General features: G+C 49.5%; 2 protein-coding genes across 3 annotated transcripts in view; one reads left to right on the top strand and one right to left on the bottom strand.

The window, feature by feature from the left end:
• Window positions 1-15,276, top strand: part of Zcchc14 (zinc finger CCHC-type containing 14) — a 56,445-nt gene extending 41,169 nt beyond the window's left edge. The window contains exons 4-13 of one of the 2 annotated variants that reach the window (XM_075977486.1): window positions 2,441-2,512; window positions 3,300-3,409; window positions 4,358-4,452; window positions 4,537-4,591; window positions 5,091-5,373; window positions 6,776-6,867; window positions 7,383-7,510; window positions 8,750-8,890; window positions 8,981-10,441; window positions 11,670-15,276. In XM_075977486.1, the coding sequence (XP_075833601.1) occupies window positions 2,441-2,512; window positions 3,300-3,409; window positions 4,358-4,452; window positions 4,537-4,591; window positions 5,091-5,373; window positions 6,776-6,867; window positions 7,383-7,510; window positions 8,750-8,890; window positions 8,981-10,441; window positions 11,670-11,689 (2,457 nt within the window). In that variant the 3' untranslated portion in view covers window positions 11,690-15,276. Of the gene's footprint in view, window positions 1-2,440; window positions 2,513-3,299; window positions 3,410-4,357; window positions 4,453-4,536; window positions 4,592-5,090; window positions 5,374-6,775; window positions 6,868-7,382; window positions 7,511-8,749; window positions 8,891-8,980; window positions 10,442-11,589 lie in introns of both variants that reach the window. The other variant, XM_075977485.1, reaches the window with a different exon arrangement.
• A 604-nt stretch (window positions 15,277-15,880) lies between these two features.
• On the bottom strand, window positions 15,881-25,508 carry Map1lc3b (microtubule associated protein 1 light chain 3 beta). Its single transcript, XM_075977484.1, has 4 exons — window positions 25,360-25,508; window positions 20,824-20,879; window positions 17,862-17,968; window positions 15,881-17,327 (listed from the first exon to the last, which is right to left on the bottom strand). Exons 1-4 carry the CDS (start codon window positions 25,397-25,399, stop codon window positions 17,153-17,155), a joined length of 378 nt encoding a protein of 125 aa, XP_075833599.1. The 5' UTR covers window positions 25,400-25,508; the 3' UTR covers window positions 15,881-17,152.
• Between the last annotated feature and the right edge of the window lie 706 nt (window positions 25,509-26,214).

Genomic DNA, 26,214 nt, shown 5'->3' with positions numbered 1-26,214 from the left:
GCTAGGCCATGGCTTTCCTGAGGAATGTAGGAGAATGCTTACCTAGTTTCATTCTGGCTGGTTGTCTGGCAACCTTGGTGTTACCTGCCTCGTTCCTCTTATGGGATTCAATCTGCCCTGGCATCATGCCCCTGTTTGGCTTTTCTGTTTTCTAGTTTGAATGTTTGGCTTTGGGCTTTCCTCCAGATCCTTCCCTGGGGCCTGTGCTGCCTGCTGTGCCAGACCATTGCTTGCCACCATTGCCTCAGCCAAGCTCTTCTTTCTGTTCTTGGCATCAAGTCCCCTGAGAATGTGGATTGCAGGCCTTCATCCTCCATCCTCCATGCTGGTTTTTTTTTCCCTAAGATGGTTGGGAATGGCCTGGAGAGATGGCTCAACCGTTAAAGGCTAGGCTCACAACCAAAAATATAAGAGTTTGGTTCCCAGCACCCACAGCTGTCCCTCCAGGTATTAAAAAAAAAAAAAGAAAAAGAAAGAAAGTTGGGAGTTTGGGAAGTGTAGGTGTTCTTACAAGGTATCTTATAGGCTGGGTGGGGCCATCTGCCCAGCACCTGGCTAGTTCAGAATAAAGCACATACCATTTTGGTGGCTCTAGACAGATGTGCTACATGTGGATAGGAAATAAGGCTGCATGTGGAACTGGCCTTATCCTGTGTGTTGCTCATTTCTTGTGTGACGAAAGATTTAAGTCAGCCTCAGTGTGACTCTGCAGCTCTTGAAGGAAGTAATTGGTGCTGTGTACCTCAACTTTTCCTTCAGTGCTTGCTCCTGGAGGTGGATGGCAGATGCCAGCTCTGATGGGGTGCGTACCATTGCCACGCTATTGTGGTGGCCTGTCTTCCTCCAGCGCCGTGTTGAGGCAGTGGAGAGTGAGCATGAGGCCAGTATAGGCCTGGACCTGGCCAAAAGTAGGCACCTTTGGAAGTGAAGCAGACCCCTGGGACCAGGCTGTGAATCCTCTGCCCTGTGTTCTTGCCTGTGATGAGGACCCCAGAAACACACAGAGGGCAAACCGTACCATGGCAGGGGTTAGACTACTGCTTTCAGCATGACTGTCCTACTTCCCTTGTTTTGCTGTGGACTTTGTGCTTTCCTTGGGTCTGATTGGGAGAAAAGACTCCTGTTAGAAACAGTTTGCCAGCTCTGGGGAACTCAAGTTTTCATCTCAGTCTGGGATGTCAGGGTTGATAGGGCACAAACTTAGGAACCCCAACTTTGTAGGATTGTTGGAAGCCAAGAAGCACTGAGGCATTTTTCTACCACGTGCAGACAAATTGGGGTGGAAGCCACGCTCCTAGCAGCAGGTAGCTCAGTGACTGTAGTTGCCGTACCTGTGAAGTCATGGCGCCTTCTCTCCATTTGCTGTGACTTTGTTAGTGCTATCACAGAGTGCTGAAGCACACAGATCCATGTGGATCCCACAGATGAGAGGAACGTGACTGAACCCTCCCAGGTTAAGGGTGTCTCAGCTGTGCAGAGAAGGGATTGGGCTTGGCATCTTGAGCTCTTGCCTCTATACCAGGGTAAATGTGATGTGTCCCTTTTGAGCAATGACTTGGACTTTAGACAAAATTGGTGTTTTGTATCTCCCAGTTGACCTACTCCTCATGTCACCTGCCCTTGCCTTTCTAAGTGGGCTCATGTTATCTTTTGCACAGACCCCCCCCCCCCAAATCCCACACATATATACCTGCAGAAGTAGCTGCGTTCAGACTGCAGTGTTGTAAGGAACAGCTTGTAGGAATGACAGGAGAGCTCAGCCAGTGCCAGGAGCTTTATGATGTCAGAAAATCATACAGGGGCCCCAGTGCTATGAGTTAAAACAAGTGCCAAGCCCGAAGGCATGTACAGTTTCTGACTCTTCTGGCCTGATGAAGCCCTCCTGTGGAGGACCGCTCCTGTTCCACATTTGTAGTCTGCCTGAGGGCCCAAGCCAGGCCTGGGCTCAAGTGTTGATATAGCCACAGCACCTGTGTGGTACAGACACCTGCTTCCAGGTGAAGAGGCAGATTGCTGGTGCCTTGATGCTATGTCCAGCATGCTGGGTGGAACATGCTGGTACACAGGGGTGGTTAGGTGGCACGCGATGCCACTCCCCCATGCTCTAGTGATTTGGTAGTATGTGAATGGACTTGGATTTTGTGACTGTTGTCTTCACAAGTCAGGAGTGTGAGTGTCCCATTCAGGCAGTAGTTACTAGCTGTGAGCACTGGACAGTTGGAAGCTTGTTTTGTTTTGTTTTGGTTTTTTAGTTTTTTTGCTTTGTTTTGTTTGAAGATGGGGTTTCTCTGTGTAACAGCCCTGGCTATCCTGAAACTCGCTCTGTAGACCAGGCTGGTCTTGAACTAACAGAGATCAGTTTGCCCTGCCTCCCAAGTGCTGTGCCACTACTGCCCAGTTGTGGTATCTGTTTTTTAAGGCTTATTTATTTGTTTTTAAGGTCCTGTGGTCTGATTCTTCAATAACATCAGTAACCAAGTCTTCCTCAGAAGTAACTGAGTTTATTTCTAAGGTAAGGTGACCAGGGGCTCTTTAAAAGTTGTCTTTCACCTAGTCAGACTGTCAGCAGAGAGGGTCTGAGATCACATGCATGAGCCACCCCACCTCTTGACAACACTGACAGTAGTCTCCCTGGCCCTATATTCTCATGTCTTTGAAATTTTTATTGAATGTTAGATGTTATGTTTAAAAGGCTGTAGAATCTGAGAAAGCAGTAATTCTGCCTGTAGAGGTATTTCCCTGCCAGGCTAGGAGTGAGGTCCTTGAGTCAGTGTACACAAGAGTGGCTGGCTCTGGGTGGATCACAACATCTTCGATGGGCTGCTGCTTCCTGGGTCTTGAGTGCCAGAGCCTTGCTTACCCCCAGTACACTGGTAGGACTCTTCCTGTTTGTGTCCTCTCTCAAGAATGGGCTGCCAGTGCCCATTACCCCGTGAGAGGAGGAGTCCCTGCTCTCCTGTCCTGGCCATTGTTCTAAACACAGGGGCTGTTGTGCTGGGGTACTGGAGGCTAGACTTTGTCAGAACTGCTACTCTTTGCTTTTTTTGCAGGCCTGGTCCATTTGGATTCTAGTCAGGAACTGGCCCTGTGGCTCAAACTATATTAAACTCAGGAAAAGTTATGATGAGTGGGGCTTTACCTGCCTGTAGTATCTTACATGTGTACAGAACCCAAGCAGCTAGAAAGGTCCAAACTGTCTTACCACAGATGTTCCAGAGACCCCTTGCCAAGCTTCTTGTAGCAAGGCAGAGTGCTGGTGTGCTGTGGAGACAGACCTTCTGCCTTGTCTTTTCTTTCAGTTATCCCAGCTCTACCCTGAAGAGAACTTAGATAAGCTCATTCCTTGCTTGGCTGGCCCAGATTCCTTCTATTTGGAGCGTAACCATGTGGATTTGGAAGCAGGTCTGAGGTAAGTAAGGTTCTTGGCCAGGTGGCTGTGGCTGCTCTGGTGTTGGTGTTTCCTTTATCTCCAGGGCTACCTGTTGTAAAGGTTTGAAGGATATGGATACCCTTAGGGTGAGTTAGCGATGAGGTGAAGGAACCAGAAGTTTGTGCTGTATGGGGTTTGCTGTCCCTGTGAGATGATGTGAGCAGTCAGCTATATTGTCTGGTTAACAGCTGAAGCTATGACCAGGCTGTGGTGGTGCATGCCTTTAATCCCAGCATTCAGGAGGCAGAGGCAGGTGGATCTCTGTGAGTTCAAGGTCAGCCTGGTCTATAGAGTGAGTTCCAGACAGCCAGGGCTACAGAGAGAAACCTTGTCTCAGGGAAGAAGCATCTGAAGCTTGTCAGAATGAAAATAGGTCCTGAATCAGCCATACCCCCACACACGGGACATATAGTGCTGAGGCTCACCAGTTCTGTCCTGTTGTTTTGTTTTGAGACTGAAAATGACATTGAATTTGTAATCCCCCTGCTTCCTAAGAGCTGGGGTAAAAGGTCTAGTGAGGAATAGAACCAAGGGATTCATGTATAAACACTCTACTACCCGAGGCACAGCTATGGCCTCTTGCTGGTTCTCTAGTGTGTCCTCTCAGGGCCCTTGGGACCAGTGTCTTCACATTGTGACTTAGTTCCAGCAGGCTCAGGAGCCCTAGGGTTCCAGTGCTCATGTCACAGACTCTTGTAGAGGTTGATTTGTTCACTGTGAAGATGAGAGAAGGGACTTGAGGGGAGCTATACAAATTGAATAAAAGCAAGGAGAGTATCAGGCTATGGGACTAGTTTGTTTGTTTTTTCTCTAATGTCTCATTCTCTTGGGTGAAATTTTCAGATTTTTCCCACTGTTAAGTTTGCATGCATGCATGGGTTGTGGGGGGAGATTTCAGTGCTGACAAACTGCCCTGTTACTTCCCAGGTATTTGGCTTCCATACCTTCGCACACACTGAAACATGACCATGTTAGGAAGTTCTTCAGCACTTCATCTCCCACCCAACAGCTCCAAAGTCCAAGTAAGTTTGTGAAATGGTTAAAAAAAAATTAAGTTACATTATTGTTTGTAAGTTTCTATGATAACGTTTTTTTCTACTTTGTAGGTCCTGGCAACCCCTCCCTTCCTAAAGTAGGTGCCATGATGGGCGTGTCTGGAAGGTGAGTGGTCCTCTCTAGCCACCCTGGTCAGCACTGCCTCCCGTGCATGTATAAGCAGCTGCTGTCAGAGCTGTCTGCTTGATCTACATCTTGGATAATGTCAGGAGAGGAATTGTGTAGAGAGAATCCAGTTTTTGGCTTCCCAGTTTCATGGTTTTTTCACAGTGCTGAGTAACTTGTTTTAATCATGATCTATTAGTATCATCTCATTCCTTAGAAGTGACAGACACCAGGTAGCTCAGCTGAATCTCTGGTACATGTGGACACACATAGCATGGACGCACACAGGAGTATCCCTGTGGGCATTGCACTGTGAGGAGGGAAGTCGTGATGGGGGTGGGAATAGACAGGACACTGATTATCCCCAAGTATGCCGTGAGCTGAACCCCAGATGCCAGAAGGGAATAGGTGCCAGAATGGGATCCCTCTAACTAATCTTCTGGTGCCAGGCGGCAGTCTGTAGAGCAGCGCTTGTACTCCATTGTCCCCTTTGTTGCAGGCCGGTGTGTGGAGTGGCTGGGATCCCATCCTCGCAGAGCAGCACCCAGCACCACCTGCAGCACTCGGCCAGTGCATCTGCTTCCCTGCCCCACTGCTCCCACACAGGGGGTGCAGGCTCAGCGCTGGCTTACCGGACCCAAGTGGACAACTCACCTACCATCCTGATGCCCTCTAGTCTGCAGGCTCCTCAGCCCCAGGAGCAAAATGGGATTTTAGACTGGCTTAGGAAGCTACGTTTGCACAAGTATTATCCCGTCTTTAAACAGCTCACCATGGAAAAGGTATGTTGACTACTCAGAGGGCCTCTGGTAGGCTGTGCCCTGTCCTCATTACTAGAGGTGTCAAGAACTTGGGTGATGATCATATTGCTTGGTGTTAGAGGGCACCAGGATTTAACTACCAGGCTGCCTGAAGCAAAAAAAGTAGGATTTGTCATAAGCAAATAGTTTTCCTGGATGTTTCAGGTCTTGACAAACCAGGGACTCTGTGACTTGAATTGGCTCCATCCCTCAAGCTGCTGTAGGCCAGTGCTCATTCAGATACCATTTGCTCTTTGAAGCAGCTTCGGTGTAACTCATGCTGTGTGGCCAGCTTATAGACTCGAGCAAGTGGGGGCTCAGACAACCAAGGCTGCATTTAATAGTCAGACCGAGAGAACAAAAAACAATACTGGGCAGTGGTGGCATACGCCTTTCCCAGCAATTGGGAGGCAGAGGCAGGTGGATCTCTTGTCAGCTTGAGGTCAGCCTGGTCTACAAGAGCTAGTTCCAGCTCCAAAGCTACAGAGAAACCCTGTCTCGAAAAAAAAAAAAAAAAAAAAACGAAAACAAAACAGACCTGGAGTCATGGAAGAGACCTGCTCAGAGAACAATGTTTTCGCGGGCAGTTTTGACTAGGGATGCCTTTTGACATTTTCTAAGTCTCAGTGCCTCTGGCTAAGCCAAATGATACCTGCAGAAGGTGTTTGAAATCTGAACTCCCCCTGCTGGGCAAGACTGCTCTGTAACAGCTCCACACATCTCACACTCCACTGTTAACCTAGAGATGGAGCTTTGGAGACGGCACACGCAGCACTTATGCTTGCCATGATGCTGCTCACAGCTCTTGAATCTTAACGACAATAGATTTTCTAACATTGATCATGATCAATTTGAATTTTCTATCAGAATTATGATGAGATGACTGAATCCCACAGCTGTCTGTGTTGTGGTATACCAGTTGTCCTGGGGTGTCAGGCTTGTGGGTTCCTAGTTACCATTTCATCGGATAGTGCTTTCTTTTAGATTACTTGGGTCCTCAGCAAGCTTCTGAAGGTGACTTTCCAAAAAAAAAAAAAAAACGATCTTACGGCAACCATGCTCTGCTTCTGTGTGCAGAGATTGCTGTACACAAATGAAACCTTCCCCAGAGGACAAGGACAGCCTTCAATTGTAAATGAGGAGTGGCTAAAACTATCCAAGGTGTACATCCCTTGGTAATGACTAGGATGCAGGGACCAGAGGGCTGCAGGGTGCCTGTCAGCTGCACTTGTGATGAGGTGCAGAGGAGAGACCACGGCTCCTTAGAGCTTGGGAAATTGTGTCCATGTCTCTAGTCATCTGTTTACTAGCCCTTGATCTGTTGTCCTGCACTCAGAGTCCCCATGGTCCTCTCAGTAACTGTCTTTTGTTTCTCCTATGCAAGTTTCTGAGCCTTACTGAAGAAGATCTGAATAAATTTGAGTCCCTCACCATGGGAGCAAAGAAAAAGCTCAAGACTCAGTTGGAGCTGGAAAAGTAAGCATGAAATTATTTGATGTCAACACTTGGAGGCAGAGGACAGCAAATCTCTGTGAGTTTGTGACCAGCCTGGTCTACAGAGCTAGTTCCAGAATAGCAAGGACTACACAGAGAAACCTTGTCTTGAAAATACAAAAAAAAAAAAAAAAAAAAAAAAGAAATCACTTAATGTTTTCTGGGTGTGGCCACACTGCAATCCTAACCCTGAGACTGAGGCAGGAGGATAGGGATTTGAGTTTGAGGTAGTCTGGACTACATAGTGAGACTATGTCTCAAAACACCAAATCAACAGAGAATAAGTTGTGTTCATCTTAGTTTCTCATGTGCTAAGCAGTGTTAGAACCTGCAGGTTTTAAATGTCAGGGTCTGGGTTACTTTATTTCTTACCCCGTCCTCTGGGGATGCCCAGCATCATAGGTGGAGCTTTGGCTTCTGTGGACCTGCCTGGGAGGTGCATTAGAAACTGGAGTGTTTCGGGAGAGGAGCTGTCTGACTATGCTTGTTATTCACAGGGAGAAGTCAGAGAGACGGTGCCTCAACTCCTCAGCCCCATCCTTGGTCACCAGCAGTGGAGTGGCCCGAGTTACCCCCACCAGCCACGTGGGGCCTGTGCAGCCTGGGCGTAGCAGCCATGCTGCAGGTGTGTGAGGGCCTGTGGTTCAGATGTGTGGCATGTGTACAGGTGTGGTATGGTATTCTTCTGGATCAGAATTAGACTTCAGATCACTCTTGTTTCTCATTTACAGGTTTTAAATGTTTTACACTTAGTTTTCTTTATCCTGACTCTACAGGAAAGTGATTCCCCCCCCCCCCACACACACACACAGGGTTTCTCTGTAGCTTTGCCTGTCCCTGAACTAGCTCTTGTAGACCAGGCTGGCCTTGAACTCCCAGAGATCCGCCCTGCTTCTGCCTCCTGGGGCTGGGCTCAGGAAAGTGATTATATAGATGGCCTTAGGTGCCAGACACTAGTGCCCAGCCTCAGGTTATTTATTTAGACACTAGGGTCCATCCTCAGGTTATTTAGGCAGTAGTGTTAGACCCTGAACTCTTATGCTGTGAGGGGGAAGCAGGATACAAGCCAGAGAGGTGAAAAGGCCCTTGCCATGCAGGTGCCTGTCATGAACTGTTGCCTGGCGCCCTTTCCCAGACCACTGTTGTCATTCCTGTCTTCCCATTGGAGACTTGAGAGACTTAGGGACTTGGGTTTTGACAGACAGTGTGGCATACACCTTTAGTCCCAGCATGTAGGAGAAAAAGCAGGCGAATCTCTGTGAGTTTGAGGCCAGCCTGGTCTACAGAGAGAGAGAGTTCCAGGACAGGCTCCAAAGCTACAGAAGTACCGTTTCCATCTAGAAAAACAGAAATAAAACAAACCAAAAGTGGATTTGGGTTTTCAACCTCTGTCGTCCTCCTCTTCCCCTACTCCCTGTCTGTGGAAGAGGCTGGGGACATATGAGTCAGTGGCTCTGTTGTCCTGCAGGAAGCACTGAGCATTGCTTTTTTCATCAGCAAGATGTGATGGATGCAAAAGCCATGGCAGATTGGTAAGAGACAAACGTCTGTCTTGGACAGTTCAGTCGCCGTAGGGAGCCTTTATGACAGTGTTTATGGCTTCATGGCTTTTCTGTACTCTCGAGGACTGGACAGGACGACCCACAGTGACTGGACATTGACCTTGCAGTGCACTAGCCTGGGTCAAAAGTGCTCCTTCCTTTGATCTAACAGTATGGCCTTGAGTAGTTGGTGTAGTGTTCAGGATACTTGAATCTTAATCTGACCATGATTGGGGACCATGTTTCCTGGTGTTACTGCCAGGGTTCTCTTGCCTATGGGCGAGTGCCACAGAGCTATTGACCTCTACCTGCCTTCTCCACAGAGCTGCGGGTGGAGGTGGAGCCACCGGCTCACCAGCTGCCCCGGGAAGGCAGCTCCTCCGAGTATTCCAGCTCCTCCTCTAGCCCCATGGGTGTACAGGTGCGAGAGGAGAGTTCAGACAGCGCTGAGGAGAGCGATAGACGTAAGACACCTGTGCAGTGGCCTGTTTGCTGCCCCACCTTCTGAGCTTCTGCTGGGTGCACATTGTGCTAACAGTCTTTTCTGTCCTCAGGTGTGGACATACATGTTGAGGGCACTGATAAGGAGAAGCCTGTGATGCTGCTGACTCACTTCCCATCCAGCTCTGCCAGACCCACAGCCCAGGTTCTGCCTGTGCAGAATGAGGCTGGCTCCAGCCCTGCAGGTCACCATCCCCTTCCCCCACAGCTGATGCCTGCAGCTTCACACCTGGCACCTGTCCGCATGCTGAACTCGGTGCACAAGTCGGACAGAGGCAGCACAGATGTGAAACTCCTCTCATCTTCTGTTCACTCACTTCTGTCCCTGGAGGAAAGGAACAAGGGGCCTGGCCCTAGAAGTGGCACAAAAGTGGACAAGAGCTTTGGCGGAGCTGTGCTGGACACACTTCCCTCAGCGGCACCCCATCCGCCAGTACAGGTCCTCTCGGGCCTTGTAGAGAACAATTCTGTGTCACCCACAGTCTCCTTTGGTCCCCGGGCCAAAGTTGTGCATGCAGCCACACTGGACAGGGTGCTGAAGACGGCACAGCAGCCAGCCCTGACTGTAGAGACCAGCTCGGCCACCACAGGGACACCAAGCACCGTCTTGCATGTGGCCCGGCCGCCCATCAAGCTGCTGCTGTCCTCCTCTGTCCCTGCTGATGCTGCCATCTCTGGGCAGACTTCTTGCCCCAACAACGGACAGATCAGTGTGCCCCCTGCAATAATCAATCCCCGGACTGCTCTGTATACAGCCAACACCAAAGTTGCCTTCTCTGCAGTGAGCAGTGTGCCTGTGGGCCCACTGCAGGGCAGCTTCTGCGCCAACAGCAACACTGCCTCCCCCAGCAGCCACCCCTCTACGTCTTTTGCAAGCATGGCCACTCTGCCCAGTTGCCCCGCCCCCAGCTCCAGCCCTGCTCTCTCCTCTGTCCCTGAAAGCAGCTTTTACAGTGGTGGTGCTGGCAGCAGCTCCCCAGGAAACATTCCTGCCTCAAGTCAGAACCACCACCACCACCACCACCATCAGCAGCCCCCCGCACCTCCACAGCCTGCGCCACCCCCACCTGGCTGCATTGTGTGCACATCCTGTGGTTGCAGTGGCAGCTGTGGCTCCAGTGGCCTGACTGTCAGCTATGCCAACTACTTCCAGCACCCATTCTCTGGGCCATCCATGTTTACCTTCCCTTTCCTACCCTTCAGTCCCATGTGCAGCAACGGCTATGTCAGTACCCAGCAGTATGGTGGTGGCTCTGCCTTCCCTGTTGTACATGCACCCTACAGCGGCAGTGTGACTCCAGACCCTGTCCTAGGTGGGCAGTCCACTTTTGCGGTGCCACCCATGCAGAACTTCATGGCTGGGACAGCAGGGGTGTACCAAACCCAAGGCTTGGTGGGCAGCACCAATGGCTCCAGTCACAAAAAGAGTGGTAATCTGTCCTGTTACAACTGTGGGGCTACTGGCCACCGTGCTCAGGATTGCAAGCAACCGTCCATGGACTTCAACCGGCAAGGTAATCACTGGGAGGTACTGTGTCTTCCTTGCTGTGCTGTCGTGGCTCCTGGGAGAGGTACCTATGGCTGCTTGGCTTTTTGAAAGCATTGTAAACTTGTTTTTAAAGCTAATTTATTTAAAGGGACCTGAGTTTGGTTCATGTTAGGCCATTCAACTAATTCAGCTGTAATTTCAATTCTAAGGAATCCAGAGCCCTCTCTTGGCCTCTGTAGGCACCTGAACATATGAACAGACACACACACACACACCTTAAAAACAAAAATTATGGCCTCAGATCCTTGTTATCTAAATAAAATGAGCTGGATGGAACTTTCAGGGCTGTGAGTTGCCAGTGATTGCTGCCACCTCCTGGAAGATATGTGGAAATTAAGGGTGGGGCAGTTAGTTAAGGTTTCCCAGCCAGCACAGCCACCTCTGCTGCTCTTGGGCTCAGGGTTCAGGGCCGGTGTGTGGTGTGCCTTGTGTCCTGCTGACTGGCTGCTTCTTCCTTCCCCTTGTTTTTATCTCCTATAGTGTGTCTTAGTTATTCAAATGTCAATGTCTACTGTATTACAGCAGGCTTATTATTTTGTTGTTGTTTTATTTTCTGGCTTTGAACTTGTGTTCCTCTTGTCGTGAACTCCAGAGTGCTGGGATTTTATTACCACACACCTGAATCACTAGGCTTACAATTGCTATATGTTTTGGAAAAATTACAGTAAAGTTAGGAAAGTTGGTCCCACTTTGCCCGTCTCTGGGTTCCCAGCACCTCTATCTCAGGTTGTGCAGTTTCCTGTTGATCTTCACCATCTGGAGAGCTTTTAGAAGCCAAAATCTGTGACCTGAGAGATGCAGTGGTGGTACAGGTTGCTGCCTCCCTTCCCAGAGCTGACCTGCACCTTCTAAATCCAGGCCTTTCCTGCCCACCTGTGTGTACTGCCAGCCTCTGATGCAAGGTCCATGTCCAGAGAAAGAGATCCAAGGCTGTGATGAGAGCTGTGATGCTCTCCCCAAAGAGTCTTGTAAAACCATGATAGCCAGCTATGTATGACAGTTGTCAGTCCTAAGCGGCAGCCCAGGGCAGGTGGGTGATGTGTGCACTTCTACAACTGACTCAGGCTTCACCCTCTTCTCTCTCTTTCTCTCTCTGTCTTTCTTTCTCTCCAGGAACTTTTAGGTTGAAATATGCCCCTCCAGCAGAAAGTCTGGACTCCACGGACTGATCCTTTTTTTTTTTTTGGCAACAGAACATTTTATTAAGCCATGAAAAATCCTATAGAGAACTGAAGTCAAGTTGCTGTGGAGCCATGGAGACCTAAGGAAAATCCCATGGAGAACTGAAGTCGAGTTGCTGTGGAGCTTACTATTTTTAACCCAAAGGTGCTTTACTTTACTATACTGGATAGAGAATCTAGCATAGAAGTGCGTCAAACTCGATTTCATTGCCAAAATCCTAGTTTGGAGCTTGATGTAAGAATTGCCTAGTGAACGTCTCCACAGCAGTGATGTGGCCACCACACAGTTGTTGCAGCATGGAGACTTGTCTCCTGAAGATTGCTGGTTCTTCTAGGCTCACACACAAATTCCAGGGCAGCTATGCACGACCTGAGTCAAGACTGCAGGTCGGAGTTCTCTCAAGTGGAGTTCCCCCAGTCGGATCCAAGGCCCCTATGGGTTAGGAAGTGCCAACTGGATTTTGCTGTTTCCTAGAGTGGGCGCCTCACATCTGGCTTCTTAAGGATTGCACTACCTGACAAGGACCTCTTCATTCTGGGAGGCAGACTCTTCTGGGACCCGACAATGTAGGGGACTCCATCAGTGGGCATTGGAGTTGGCACCAGCAGGCTGCTCGGCCTAGTACACCCAAGGTCGCAGGGTGTCCTTCTGCAGACACTTGGAGCAGTTCCAGGTTTTTAATATTTTTTTTCTGTAAACAAATTTACACAATATTAGTAGATAAGACATAGCTCACTCTTGACAACTTCGTTTCTAAGGGTCCAAGTCCCAGGGAATCCAGTCACCGAGGCTTGAGACCACCCCTCCCATTGGTGGCTTTGAGCCTGCTCTCTCCAAACAAGAACCAACTCCTGAGGACACGGGAATGACTCAACTTTGTGAGTTGACTGTGACCGATGGTCCTCATTCTTCAGGAAGCTGGCAAGTTGTCGTGTCTCAAATGGTTTCCCCAAGACCCCAGCCCCAGAGCTCACTGCTGACAAATTCACACTTGAGACAGTTCAACAGTAATACAGGCCTGTGATTTATGAACAAAAGACTGGAAACTGTCAGCTTCTTTTGTATTAGGCTGTGTGTTGATAGTTAATTCCGTTAAAATCGCCTGGAAAACTTCAGTAGAGAGACGCAAGACTCCTCGAAACCACTCACCAGTTATGGTCCAGACGGGGGGGGGGGGGCTCACTCCTCAATGGGGTATGAACCTGTCTACCCACCACAACGGAGGCATGAGGGGCTTAGACATTCAAGGTTAAAGGGAATTTTATGCTCAAATAATGTTATTTAAAATGCTGAAGCCTTTGGTGTTAAAAAAGAAAATTAATGGTAAGATCTTGCCAAGGATTTTCCAGCTTCATATTTATGGAGAAGAAAATCTCAGTCCTTAGACCATTCTTCAGATGGGACAATCACCCTCACGCAAAATTAGTGTAAATCACAAAATACCCTATAACTGGAGGCGCTGTGATGCAAGGCTTCATATTCTAAGATGGGCTTTCTCTCCGTGGAGACCCACACGGAAGGCTTGAGTGTTGTCGATTCTATGCAATGCAGGATTGATAGACCTCTGTTCTGTCCATGGCACACAGTATCCCATCTGTTCTGAGGGGATGGTGATGAGGCGTTAGGGGATGCTCTGTTGATCTCTCACTCAGTAACACTACAGATGTCAATACAAGAACTGACACACTTTGCCTTAAAGAGCACCAGACTGGGATCGGTCGCATTGTGTTAATAAGGAAGACTTAGAGTGTTCATTGATGTTTACGATTTTAATATTTCTGAAGGCCGTTACAGTGGCCTGGATATGTGCTGAAAGCCAAACTTTTAAATTTTTTGGTTTTTTTAAACAAAGAAATATTTTAAATAAATCCTATTTCAACACAGAAATTGTTGGAAACTGTCTCATAGCAAAAGAAAAAAATCATTTAAGTTTTTTGTTTTGTGGTCAGTATAGGGATTGGAAGTGTCTTGTTACCCTTTCAGCTGTTAGCCTGAAAGACAGCAGTCTGCTGTGGCAACTCCCACGTGACTTGTGCCATTCAGCTGAGGTGAGCGAGCCCCAGCACCATCTCAGCTGTGCAGACAACAGCAGTCTGTGTCTGGAAGCCGCCGGTTGTCTTTGGAAGAGCTTGTGTGGCATTTCTGTGAAGCCGGCAAGGATTACATCACGCAAAGGAACATGCACAACATGGAGGTGTGGGCAGATGTTTGCAGGTAGGGCTCACTCCCAGAGCCTGTAGAGGCCATCAGCATGGCCAGCACTTAACTTCTTCACTGTTACAGCCTGAACAGACCAGCCCTTTCCAGTCATTTTTCTAAAACTGCTGTGTCAGATGGCAGAGGTACCCAGGTAGGCATGGCCCTGGGGCTGCAGCATCAGTTCTGATCCTGTGTTAACATCTCAGGGTAGGAAGTGGGATAAACATAGGAAAGAGGGCACAGTGTTGGGATAAAACAGCTATGTGACCTTTTTTGTTGTTTAAGCAAACTACTCAATTTTCTACCTTACTTTCTAGTTTTTATTTCATGCTTGGTAGTGACAATTGGAAAGTGTTTTAATGCTGAAAACTCCTAACTTCTGAAGAGCACTGAGGAATGGGAGCTAGCTCTTACAGTAAAGACAAAATACTTGTTGAACATATATACGGTTGAGTATTAGGAAACGAGTGGCACGCTCATCTCCCAAAGATGATAGCAGCCTGTTAATGCAGTAGTTAGCAGCTTCCAGTCCTTTCTACAAGTCAGACTGGCTTGTACTACACGCACGTGCAGAGGCAGTCGCAATGGCGGTACCTTTGCCTACATGTGTGCCATGACAGTCCCTTAAGGACAGCCTGATGGGAACTGGGTCTCACTCTCCTCACTCTGTCCCTGTCACTCTTTCTGCTTCCTGGCATTTGGTCTGATACACGCTAGTTTTACAGCCAGCTAGTGGGTGGCATTACTTGCTAAAGTCTTAAAAGTTAAAAGGATGCAGGGACTCTGTCTGCTTAACCTCATCCCCAGTGGCAGACTTGGGGAACCTGAGCAGGGATAGCCGTCCTTTCCAAGGTGCCCAAGGTGCAGGTGACTTCCATAAAGCGAGTCAGGTGGCCTAAGAAACCATGGGGTCCAGAAACCGAGCTGCTGGCCTGTCCCAGTTTGACTGAATGCAGCACCTGTAGTCAACACTTGGCAATATTTCAGAAAAACCACATACTGTACTGGCAAGGCCACGTCCAGGCCGCTGTCCTACCACAAGGGGGCAGTGGCCCAGCCCTCAGCACAGGTCAGTTCTCACGCACACACAGAAGAGGTGTTGGTACCAAGACTGAAACTATCACAGATTCTATTGGGCATATTTTCTTTTTAGGAATGAAGGACAATTCTCCCCATTTTTGAGCCATTCTTTTGTCAATTCTACAAAATTGCATGTAACTTTATAAATATTTTTAAAAGATATAGTTTTGTAAATATTTAATATTCTGCTAATTTGATTTTGAATTGTAAATGTCAAGTATTCTGTTTTTGGGGTTTTTATGTTTTATTATACTTTGTTAAAAAGGAAAAATGTACATTTTTAGACTGTTTTTATGAGTAAATTTAATGTACGGAAAATAAAAATTTTAAAAAACTCAAGTGTTTGATGTTCCCAGATCTTTGTCACAGAGGCAGGACAGTGAGGCACCTTCTTCCCTTTCATACTTCTGCCAAGGTCCCCAGATTTGAACAGTGTCCTCCTAGTACAGATAGACGTGGTAAAGAAGTTCCAGCTGCACCATCTTTTGGCAGTCACACCCTGAGAATGTGGTTTTCCAGGACAGCGACGGCACTGCCCAGACTGACTTGACCAGTGTTTTGCGTTGTGAGGGTTGCTGAGGCAGAGCTGCACCTAGAAGGCATCTGCCACCAAAACTTCAGATCCAGAGCTGTCCAGTTTCACCTGGACAGTGTCTGCAACCCGAGTGCAGCTTCTCTGTCTGCTCTAAGCTGAAGTTGCTTACACTGGCTCCCAAGTGCCAGCAGCTGTCGCCCTGTGGTGTGTGTGCCCTAGTGGGCAAGGCTATCATGTGAGTTCGCATAGCACTGACATCATCCTGACAGCTGGCAGATCAGTCAGCTATGCAGAGTTTAAAACCAGAGCTAGTGGCAAGGTGTTGACCAAGGACAGGAAGATGCCCTCCCCTTCAGCACACTGCAGGGCCCAGTTCCCACACTGACACCATGAGACAGACAGCTCTCAGACAGGTTCAGTTGTGCCTTTATTCACTTAGCGCATTGAAGTGTACAGGTGTCCTATAAATGAAGGCCGCCCCTCTGAGCATTTTTAAAGCAGTATTACAGGAATCCTTATTGATCGCACCGTAGTTATAAAAACCAGGGACATGATGTACACAACCTACACAAGACAGGTAGTCAGAATATACATGATGTAAATAAAATAACATTGAAAGACTGAAAGTTAGCAAGTGGACAGCTGCATGCGGGGGGGGGGGGGGCTGACTGTAAGGAGCTAGGGTAGGAGGTGGCTATGTTGGCTTCCCTCCATGACAGCACTGAGATTCTCAGATCACAACATGAGTGACCAAGGGTGGTCTTGGTCTGAGTGTCACAGTGGACCACATGCAGGGAGCCGGAAGCAACGGTTTGCTTTAGTTGGAACTGGCCATGGGTATCTGTCAAGAGCATGTATCTCCTGCTGCTGTTGTCACAGCTGACATCTAGTGAACTGACATGGAGTGGGAGAATCTCAACAGCTGTCTGATAGAACTACCTTACAAAGACAGTTATACACTAACAAATTATAGCTGTAGGCCAAGTGCAGATGGAGTGCATTGAACTTCAGCGTTCAGGCTACCATTCGACAGCTGCATCCTAATGCCAACACTGCACACCTGCTTGCTCCCTTCCCTGAAGCAGGTATGGGCCAGACAAAACCAAACCAGAAGAAAAACACTTTGCAGCCTCTTAGGAAGCTAGACCAAGTGGCCCCTTGTTCAAGGCTGGAGCTGGCCTCTGAGCAGTGCTTGAATGTCTGTGGTAGCGTCTAGACAGCAGCGAGGAAGCTTCCCTGCACTGCTGAGGGTGAGCGTGATGGTGCAGCTGGGGGCCTCCGCTAGACAGCCTGGGCCAAGGGACCGCTTAGGCAGACTGCTGAGTGAAAGCCCTTTGAGAGAAGGCAGCTCCCAGGAAGACTGCGCCCCTGATGCTGTTCCATTTTAAATTTCTACTGAGAAAAGTGTCAAAATAACTTGGTCTGTTTTATTGGCAACTTAGGATGCAAAGTATTTTATTTTTAAACTTCTAAAGTTTGAACACAAGAGAGCCTAGTTTAGGTGAGTTTCCAAGCTGAATGCGGTTGCATGGAGCTCGGTTTCTGGCTGACAAACGGTTCCTAACACCCTAGGTGGGCGCCTACGTTCTGATCTGTGAGTGGTGAGCGGACCAGCATCCGCTGGTAACGTCCCTTTTTTCCTTGGTAAGGGCTTAACAAACATTAGGCATAGTTCTGGTCTTACACAGCCAGTGCTGTTCCAAATGTCTCCTGGGAGGCATACACCATGTACAGAAAGCCGTCTTCATCTTTCTCGCTCTCGTACACTTCAGAGATGGGCGTGGACACGCTCACCATGCTGTGCCCGTTCACCAGGAGGAAGAAAGCTTGATTGGCGTTGAGCTGTAAGCGCCTTCTGTGGAGATAAGACAGTGGACAGACTCAATGAGGTCTCCAATCTGTGTAGAACTTGGGCCACTAAAAAAACCCACTGATCTGGCAAAACTAAGCAAGCCCACAGCCCTCTTCTTAGCGTGTTCCAGAACTCGGCGGTGGTTGGAATCAGGGACTGGCTCTGTATCTGAGGCCAGTTACATCCTGTCATCCAAATAGCCATCAGCATTCAAAATCTACAACCGGCCAGACTTTCTGTTACTGCAGCTCTGCCACACATTCTCTTCCTAACGCCCACTGTCCAAGTGTTCCTGACTGTGCTGGGATGGGGGATCTCAGATGGGCCAGCAGCAATCTTTTAAAGAACCACTATCCAGTATGCGTGTCCAACCTATAGCCCTCAGATGTGACACCGTTATAAACAAGCTAGACCCCACTCACAGCTGCAGAGGGGACATGCCTGCCTTACAAGGACATGGAAGAAGGAGGAGGCTGACACCATGATGGGAAAAGGAGAAGTCTCACTCAAGGAAACAGACAGGAAGTGGCTAAATACCTAATTATCTTGATGAGCTCGCTCATGTTCACGTGATCGGGTACAAGGAACTTGGTTTTGTCCAGGACGGGCAGTTGCTTCTCACCCTTATATCGCTCTATTATCACCTGCAAAAGCCAGAGACATTTAGCCGCAGGCACAATGCTCCCCATGCTGCGGCCAGCACGTGCCCTGTAGAGTTAGGCCTAACCTAGTCTTCCCTGTGACACTCCTGTGACCAGCATTCATTCACAGCTCTGTGACACAGGACATGCAATGGCTACCAGGCACCCTTTTTTGTTGTTAAATTGTACTAGGATTAAAGGTGTGTGTCACCATACCTGGGTGTTTTTTAAAAAATAAGTTTCACACTGTAGCCCAGGATAGCCTTTAACACATGGCTATCCACCTGCATCACCCTCCTAAGTTCCTAAGTGCTAGGATCACAGCCATGAGCTTCATCATACCCAGCAATATATACAGTTTATGGATCAGATGGTTATGAGGTCCTCTGTGAGAACAAGTACTCGAAGCCACTGAGTCACCTATCCAAAAAGATTAAACTAGAAACACACACACACATATAACATACACATGTTTGTTTTTGTTTTTCAAGACAGGGTTTCTCTGTAGCTTTGGAGCCTGTCCTGGAACTCGCTCTGTAGACCAGGCTGGCCTCGAACTCACAGATCTGCCTTTCTCTGCCTCCCTAGTGTTGGGATTAAAGGCGTGAGCCACCACGCCCTGTCCCCTCACCAAAAATATTTTTTTTTAAAAAATGTTGAAAGCAGCCGGGTATGGTGGTGCAGGAGGATCTGAGTTTGAGGCCAGCCTGGTCTACAGAGTGAGTTCCAGGATAGTCGGGGCTATTACACTGAGAAACTCTTTCTTGGAAAACCAAATATGGCTGGGCGGTGGTGGCGCACGCCTTTAGCAGAGGCAGGTGAATCTGTCAGTCTGAGGCCAGCCTGGTTTACAAGAGTGAGTTCCAGGACAGGCTCCAAAGCTACAGAGAAACCCCGTCTCAAACAACAACAAAAAACCCAAATACATAATTTCATTAAAAAAAATAATAAAAACTCTAAAAGCTATGTTTGGATATGTGGCACATGTGTAATCCCAGTATTTGGAGGCTGAGGCAGTGAACTGCCTTGAATTAAAGACTAATCTAGATTAAAATCCAAAACTAAAGAAAAAGCTGTTATAAGATTTGAGCATTGATGGGCCTAAGAAACGACAGTTTCCAAGTGCCATGGGCATCCACCCAGAGAACAGAAATCCCTGCCTGGTCATGGCATGGCACAGAGGAACATGACCACGTGCTTCTGGAGGGAAAGCACTTGTCTGCACATGCTCCCTGGATGTGACCTGCATGTGCTTCCTCGAGAGACTGTCTCAAGCTGCCACCCCCATCCCTGCGAGATTAACAACTCCATCCTGTGGCTTGCTTAGAAGCATGGCATCCCCAGGAAATGCCAGCTGTGGGTGCCACATACCTGGGTTCATGAGGCAGACCCTCCCTCCGGCAGCGGGGTAGTGAAGGAACATAGAAGAAAGACCTTGGCACTCTCCTAGAAGGCCAGAAGCACGGGAACACTAGAGGGCTGTCCCCGACCCCTTTCCCTGCTCACTGTCCTGAGACTGGCTCTGAGCAGGTCCCAGCCCCTTGTTGGGAATCCCCATAGTGACACAATCATCTCAACAAGCCTGGCTCCCTCTCCAGTTCCTAACTTCTGCTTTTCCTTCACTCTCCAAATTTGGAAGATGTACGGGTCATGGCGGAAGACGTGGCTGGCTGGTCTGAAATAGGACTCTGCCTTCAAGGTTTCCAGCCTGAAATGCCTGGGAGCCAGCCATTGTGGCCACCCTTTTCTCAGCTAGGCAGCACCGAGCCTGGCTCTCTTGCTTGCTTGGCGTCATGAGCAGATAGATGGGCAGCAGAGTCTCTGCAAAGACTCTGGAGCTCTTGTGAGAAGGAGCTGCTATCCTGTGCCCAGACCACAGCCCTGCAGGAAGTCGTGTGCAAATCCTGGCAGGCTTAGGGAGCTGGGCTTCCTGCAAGCAGGTCGGGCAGGCACTCCAAATGAAGGATGGGTTCAGTCCAGGAAAAGCCGCTCCTCACGGGGCTCTGCCCAGGAAGCATACTCTCAGGAAGCTCCACCCCATGTAAGGACAGGCTGGGAAATGTCCAACCAGCGCAGAACAACATGTCCCACCTCCCCCCACCTGCAGCAACAGTTCCGTCCCCTCCCTTCCCAGAATGGGATGATGGGGTTGGTGGGAAAGCTACACAGGGGCACACCCACAGGACGTGGCCCTGGGGCTCCCTCCTAACACAGGGAGCACACCTGCAAGACCTGGCGCTGGGGCTCCCTTCCAACACAGGGACAGCTGACAACCCGAGAGGCTAAGTCCTCTTCTGTTGTGTCAGAGGCACGACACCAGAATTCCTCCCACAATGTGGGGACTAGCTATAGAACACTGAGCGACTTTGAACCCTGGTCTGTCCATGCCTGACTTCACAGCTCTATGTAAAGTCTGCAACCAGGGAACAGAGTGGGGGTGGGGGGATACCGATGGCTGTCTATCGGCAAGACACTCAGTTAAGGGGCCAAGAATCATGTCCCTTCATCTACAAAGCAGCCATACCACCCTGAGGACTACTGATTCTGACTGACATATGCCATCCTTGTGTCCCTAGCAGTGGGGGCTGGAGTAGAGTTCAGTAGTCAATGCTCAAAGCCCTTGGTTCAATCCTGGGATCACAGAGGGGAAAAAAAAAAGCTAAGTTCTAGCCCATCTGTCCCTTTCCCCTTTGACATGCACAAGAGCAACAAGTTCTGGTCAGGAAGAAATGCACATGGCTAGGTGGGCACACAGAGCCTGAGAGCCCCAGGGCTCCTGCGGGGGTGGGAGGAGCTGTCTTGTGGGGCCAGGGTCCCCTCTTGCCCAGAAGTATAATCACAGTCACAGCAGAACCTACCGGGATCTTGGTGGGGTGCTGCTCCCGGATGAGCCGGACATCTTCCACTCTTTGTTCTGCAAGAAAGGAAGAGACAGAGCTAAAGAGATGGCTCAGAGGTTAAGAGCACTGGCTGCTTTTCCAGAGGTCCTGAGTTCAATTCCCAGCAACCACATGGTGACTCACAACCATCTATAATATGAGATCTGGTGCCCTCTTCTGGTGCACAAACATAAGTCAGGTGGTAGTGGTGCATGCCTTTAATCCCAGCACTGGGGGGGGGGGGGCGGGGGGGAGCAGAGGCAGGCAGATTTCTGTGGGTTTGAGGCCAGGCTGGTCTACAGAGTGAGTTCCAGGGCAGGCTCCAAAGCTACAGAGAAACCCTGCCTCAAAAAAAACAAAACAAAAGAAAAGAAATACATGCAGGCAGAATACTGTATGTTTAATAAATAAATCTTATTATTATTTTTTTTTAAAGGAAGAGGCACAGTGATATCAGGGGCCCCAGTTCCTGCTGGTGACAGTCCTGACTGAGGCAAGGCAGAGCAGCAAGGACACCTTTCTCTGGACTTCAGGGATGGAATGCATCTCACCACTGAGCACTGAGGCGGTCAGTGGGCCCAACAGTAGCTCAACACAGCTCAGCGGTTAAAACCCTCATTTCATGGAGCTACGAAGCCAGATGTATAGCACACAAAGCAGGTTAATTGTGTATCCTGGGGGAGAAGGGGGCGTCTCCTCTGACAACGTCTATCATTCCTGTCAAGGCTTGTTAAGTTTTCAGTCTAATGCAATTTTCACTCAGGACTTGTGGTTAAGGGAGGGGAGCCCTTGGCACTATTCAGGATGTGTTTTAATTATTTTCTGAAATGGTCTCCATATCCCAGGCTGGCCTCAAACTGGAGACCCTCTTGCCAGAGTCTTCCCAGTGCTGAAATTACAGCTGTGCACCTGGTCTACATGTGAAACCTCTCTCAAAACACACCCCCAAAATCAAAACCACACCAAGCTGCCTGCTGATGAAACACCTTCCTGAGAATATCTGTTTCATTATTGGGTTCTGGAGCTAGGGTCTCCTTTACACAGCTTGGCCTCAAACTCATCATAGCTAAGGATGACCTTGACCTCCTCAGCCTCCCTACCTCACGAGGCTAGGAGGCAAAGAGCCAGTCTTATCTTCATTTTCAACTTTGTTCCAGGCTTTCTGTGCCCAGGACTTGGCCATACAGCTGGAGACACGTCATTCATGAAAGGAGGAGGTGGCGTTAAGCAAAACAAACCTAACAACTCTGACGCCTTGGGGAACACTCACGGTGTGTGCAAATAGCTTTGTGGAAATCTTGAGAGGGCTCCAGAACAAACGCTGCTGTCACCGCACGAAGACAAACTGTGGCACTGCCAACTGCACTTGGGTCAAATTTTTTTGATCATCTTTAACAAAGACCATGGAAATAACTCCTGTGTTAAATGCAACCACAGGGCTGCGTTCCCAGCCAATCCTTAACATCACCTTAAGCAGGGACTCGGAGACTAATGAGGAACACGGCTCCACAGACAAGGAAAAATCCTAATTCTACCGATGGTTCGTTCCTCTTGCAGGAACATTCAGGCAAATTCAGCTGCTCCTCATAGTAAACTCAAGAGGTTGGGGATGTGCTTGATGGCAGATTAATGCCTGGCACATGTCGGGCTCTGCAGAGCCAAGTGACCAGCACCTCTTCGCTAACCTCTGTGCCCTTCTCTACTCTGAAGAGCTGCCTTAGGTCTCTGCACACATTTTCCTGTCACCCCACAGATGGGATGGTACCATCTATACCCGGCTTCCTGCCTCTTTCCAGAAGAGCTCTCCATTGTATAGCTGCTGAATGCTCCAGACTGTAGGGTAAGTCACTGCGATGAACTCAGCATACATTCCACACGCTGGGGCTGTAGAAATGGCTTACGAGGGACACTGGCTCCTCTCAAAGAGGACCCAGGTTCAGTTCCCAGCACCCCCATGTGGCTTACAGCCACCTGGTGACTCCCTCTTCTGGCCTCCATGGGCACCAGCAATGCACATGGTACAGACATACATGTAGGCAAAAGAATCATACACATAAAATAAGAAAAGCTTAACTCACAGGGTCCAAACCCCAGTTGGGCAAGCTCTTTCTTTTACAAAAACCAGGCGTGGTGGTTCACACCTTTAATCCCAACACTGGGAGGAAGAGGCGTGAAGATCTCTGTAAGTTCAAGGTCAGCCCAGTCAATATTTAAAATAACCAGCTAACCACTACTAACAAAGAACCCTAAATTAGCACGTGTTAAGAAGGGAACATCTGGGGACTGGAGAGACGGCTCAGTGTTTAAAAGCCTTGGCTGCTCTTCCAGAGATCCCAAGTTCAATTCCCAGCAACTGCATGGTGGCTCACAACCATCTATAGTGGGATCCAGTGCCCTCTGTTGTTGTGCAGGCAGACATGCAAATAGAGCACTCATGAAACATAAATTTTTCAAAAAGATGGGAACATTCAAGCAGAGTCAGATTTCTTCAAAGAGAAATAGCTATCATCGGTAAGCGGAGAAGGAAAAGGTCAAAGGGCTACACCATCAGAAACCACGATGTCCCAAAATAAGGCCCCAAAGGGAAAGACAGGAATAGTGGGGGGTTTTTTTGTTTTCTTTGTTTTTTTTTTTGTTTTTTTTTTTTTGAGACAGGGTTTCTCTGTGTAGCCTTGGCTGTCCCAGAACTCACTCTGTAGACCCAAGCTGGCTTCGAGCTCACAGAGATCTGCCTGCCTGAGTGCTGGGACTAAAGGCGTGTGTCACCACGCCCACCTAATAGCTGTCTTTTTTTTAAGTAAACAAGGGACAAGACTGATGCCCCATAGGATGTGCTCAGCCTTTAGCTGGCTGCAGGGCAAATGAACTGGGGCAAACCTGGAAGTGTGGGGAACTAAGGGCATGCTGGGGCCTCTGTAAGCAGACAGCTGCTCAGAGGCCATCAGTGTGTACTGGAAGAGACAGGTCCTTTAACTGTAAGGGCGTATTTATCACTCCTATGTCCACTTTTCTGGTGTTCAGGACCATCCTGAGGAAAATGAGCGGTGTGTGGGAAATAGGTTTGTTATTAAATAAATGGATCACCCCCTGTGTGTGTGTGGGGGGGTGTCGCCGTAATCACTTTTGAGAAGAGTGCACCCTGAAACCACTCCATCAGTTTTCACTTGTTTTTCCCAGACAGGGTTTCTCTGAGTTGCGTGACTTTCTTTGAGTTCAAGGCCAGCCTGGTCTACAGAGTGAGTTCCAGGACAGGCTCCAAAGCTACAGAGAAATCCTGTCTCGAAAAACCAACCAACCAACCAACCAACCAACCAACCAACCAACCAAACAAACAAACAAACAAACAGAAAAGTATAAATGAAGTTGGTCCTCCTGTCTTTCTGGCCTCCAGAATGTCTTAGGCCCCTTCCAGCACTGGGGATGATGGCTACTTACTGGAAGTGCAAAAATTTATGACAGAAAGCTAATGGGATTCTGCCACTAGGCGGATCCTGAGCTTCACTGGCCTAAGCCCCACCCAAGTTCTTTAGCTACAAAGGGTCTGTTTGGGGTGAGTCCTAAATCCAACCAGTTAGCATCCCCTCAATGCAGGCAGAGAAGACTCCAGAGCTCCACCAACCCAAATACCTTAAAATGGAGATGCAAGAGTGATCTTAGCCTCCACAAAGGGGCCGCTCCAAACAACGTCTGTATGGCAAATCTCTAAACTCTGTGCCCACAGTCAGGACCACTAAAGTCAAAAGCAAGGGAAGCAGCAGCCATCAGACCCCTCGCTTTCTTCAGAACGGCTTGGGGTAGGGGAAATGAAGGCGAACTCTAGGGAAACACCTAAAACGCGTTCTAAGGTAAAGACGGAGCTTTGGAGAGTTTACCCCTCAGACACACAGGGGATCCGGGTCCTGGCTAATACGCACGTCTCACTTTTCCCACCTCCCCCCCTTACTCCTCATCTTTCTTGACGACTGTTCCAGAATAAAGATCACTACAAGCAAATAAGCTAGCTGTCAACTTTCCGTTATGAGACAAAGGCTATTTCTCCTACCCAAACGTCCCCAGGCGACTGCTGGAGCGGAGCAGAGATGGCTGGGTACTGCCTCGGGGCTTGCGGAGCGTCCGGACCTAGGGCCCCACTGAGGACACAGCAGAGACCGTCACGGCTACGGTCCCCTCTGCCACCCGGGTCGCGTTCCCAGTCCCGGCGGGGACGCCGAGGCCACCGACGACTAAGGGGACAAGCCGGGCCTGGGCTACCCAGGAGACTGAGCAGGCAGGGCTCGCTAAGCTGGGGGATGAAGAGGGAGACCCTATCGGCCCGTGCTGCATCCCGGCCCCTCATGACACCACCGGGATCCCGATCGCCGCCCCTCACGACACCGCCGGGACCCCGATCGCCGCCCCTCACGACACCACCGGGACCCCGATCGCCGCTCCTTACGACACCACCGGGACCCCGATCGCCGCCCCTCACGACACTGCCCAGATCTCCTACCCCAGGGCCCCGCGCGCGGCACGCACCGAAGCTGCGGCGCTGCTTGAAGGTCTTCTCGGACGGCATGGCGCGGGGGTCCGGGATCAGAGGCTCAAGCTCCCGCGACGGCCACTTCCCTTGTGTCTCCTCAGCCCGCAGCTGAGTCAGGTGACCCGCGGCACGTCAGCCAGGGCGGGACCAAGGGCGGCCCCGACAACCGCCATGACTGGAGTGGCGGAATCCAGGGCGGGTGTGCGCGTGCGTGCCTACGGCCAAGGAACGGTCTGTTCTGCGCGTGCGCCGGCGGCGGGGTGGGAGAGGGGGAGGGAGTGCTGGTGAGCAGCCCGGACAGTTACCGAGACCTGCAGACACCGGTCCCCCTCTGCCCATGCATGATCCGGTGGGTGTCCCAGATCTGCTCCCTTGGCTGATGTCATTTGACATCTCTAAATTCTCAAAAAAAAAAAAAAGCCTACTTGAGGTCTTGCCTTTGTTTACGAACCCCAAGATGCCTGGAGACTTCTTGAATCCGATCTTGTGGCGCCTTCCCCTGCGTGCCCTATGAGGCCACTAACACAAGTATATACTCCTAGACTAATCTTGAAGAAAAGTAAGATCTCAGGAACTCCAGACTTGTCTGTCGGGGTAGGTTAAGGTCAATTACATGTTCCCTCAAAAAGTTGATGGCCCCCACCTAGTGTTTGGTATATCCATTTTCCCTTCCTATAAAAGCCCATTTGTGTAGCTCTGAGTTCCTGAGTATGGAGTTTTGGGGGACATGACTCCCCTAGACTTCCCAGGGTACCCATGTGTAACCCTCCTTTCCTTCCCACCACCTCTCCTCTCGAGCTCTGGTATGTGAGCCGTCAGAGTCCTGGAATACCAGCACAAGCCTGATCCAG

This window comes from Microtus pennsylvanicus, chromosome 6 (assembly GCF_037038515.1).
Source record: "Microtus pennsylvanicus isolate mMicPen1 chromosome 6, mMicPen1.hap1, whole genome shotgun sequence".
Classification (NCBI taxonomy): Eukaryota; Metazoa; Chordata; class Mammalia; order Rodentia; family Cricetidae; genus Microtus; species Microtus pennsylvanicus.
The sequence above is the reverse complement of the archived record's forward strand: the minus strand, read 5'-3'. Positions and strand labels throughout refer to the sequence as shown.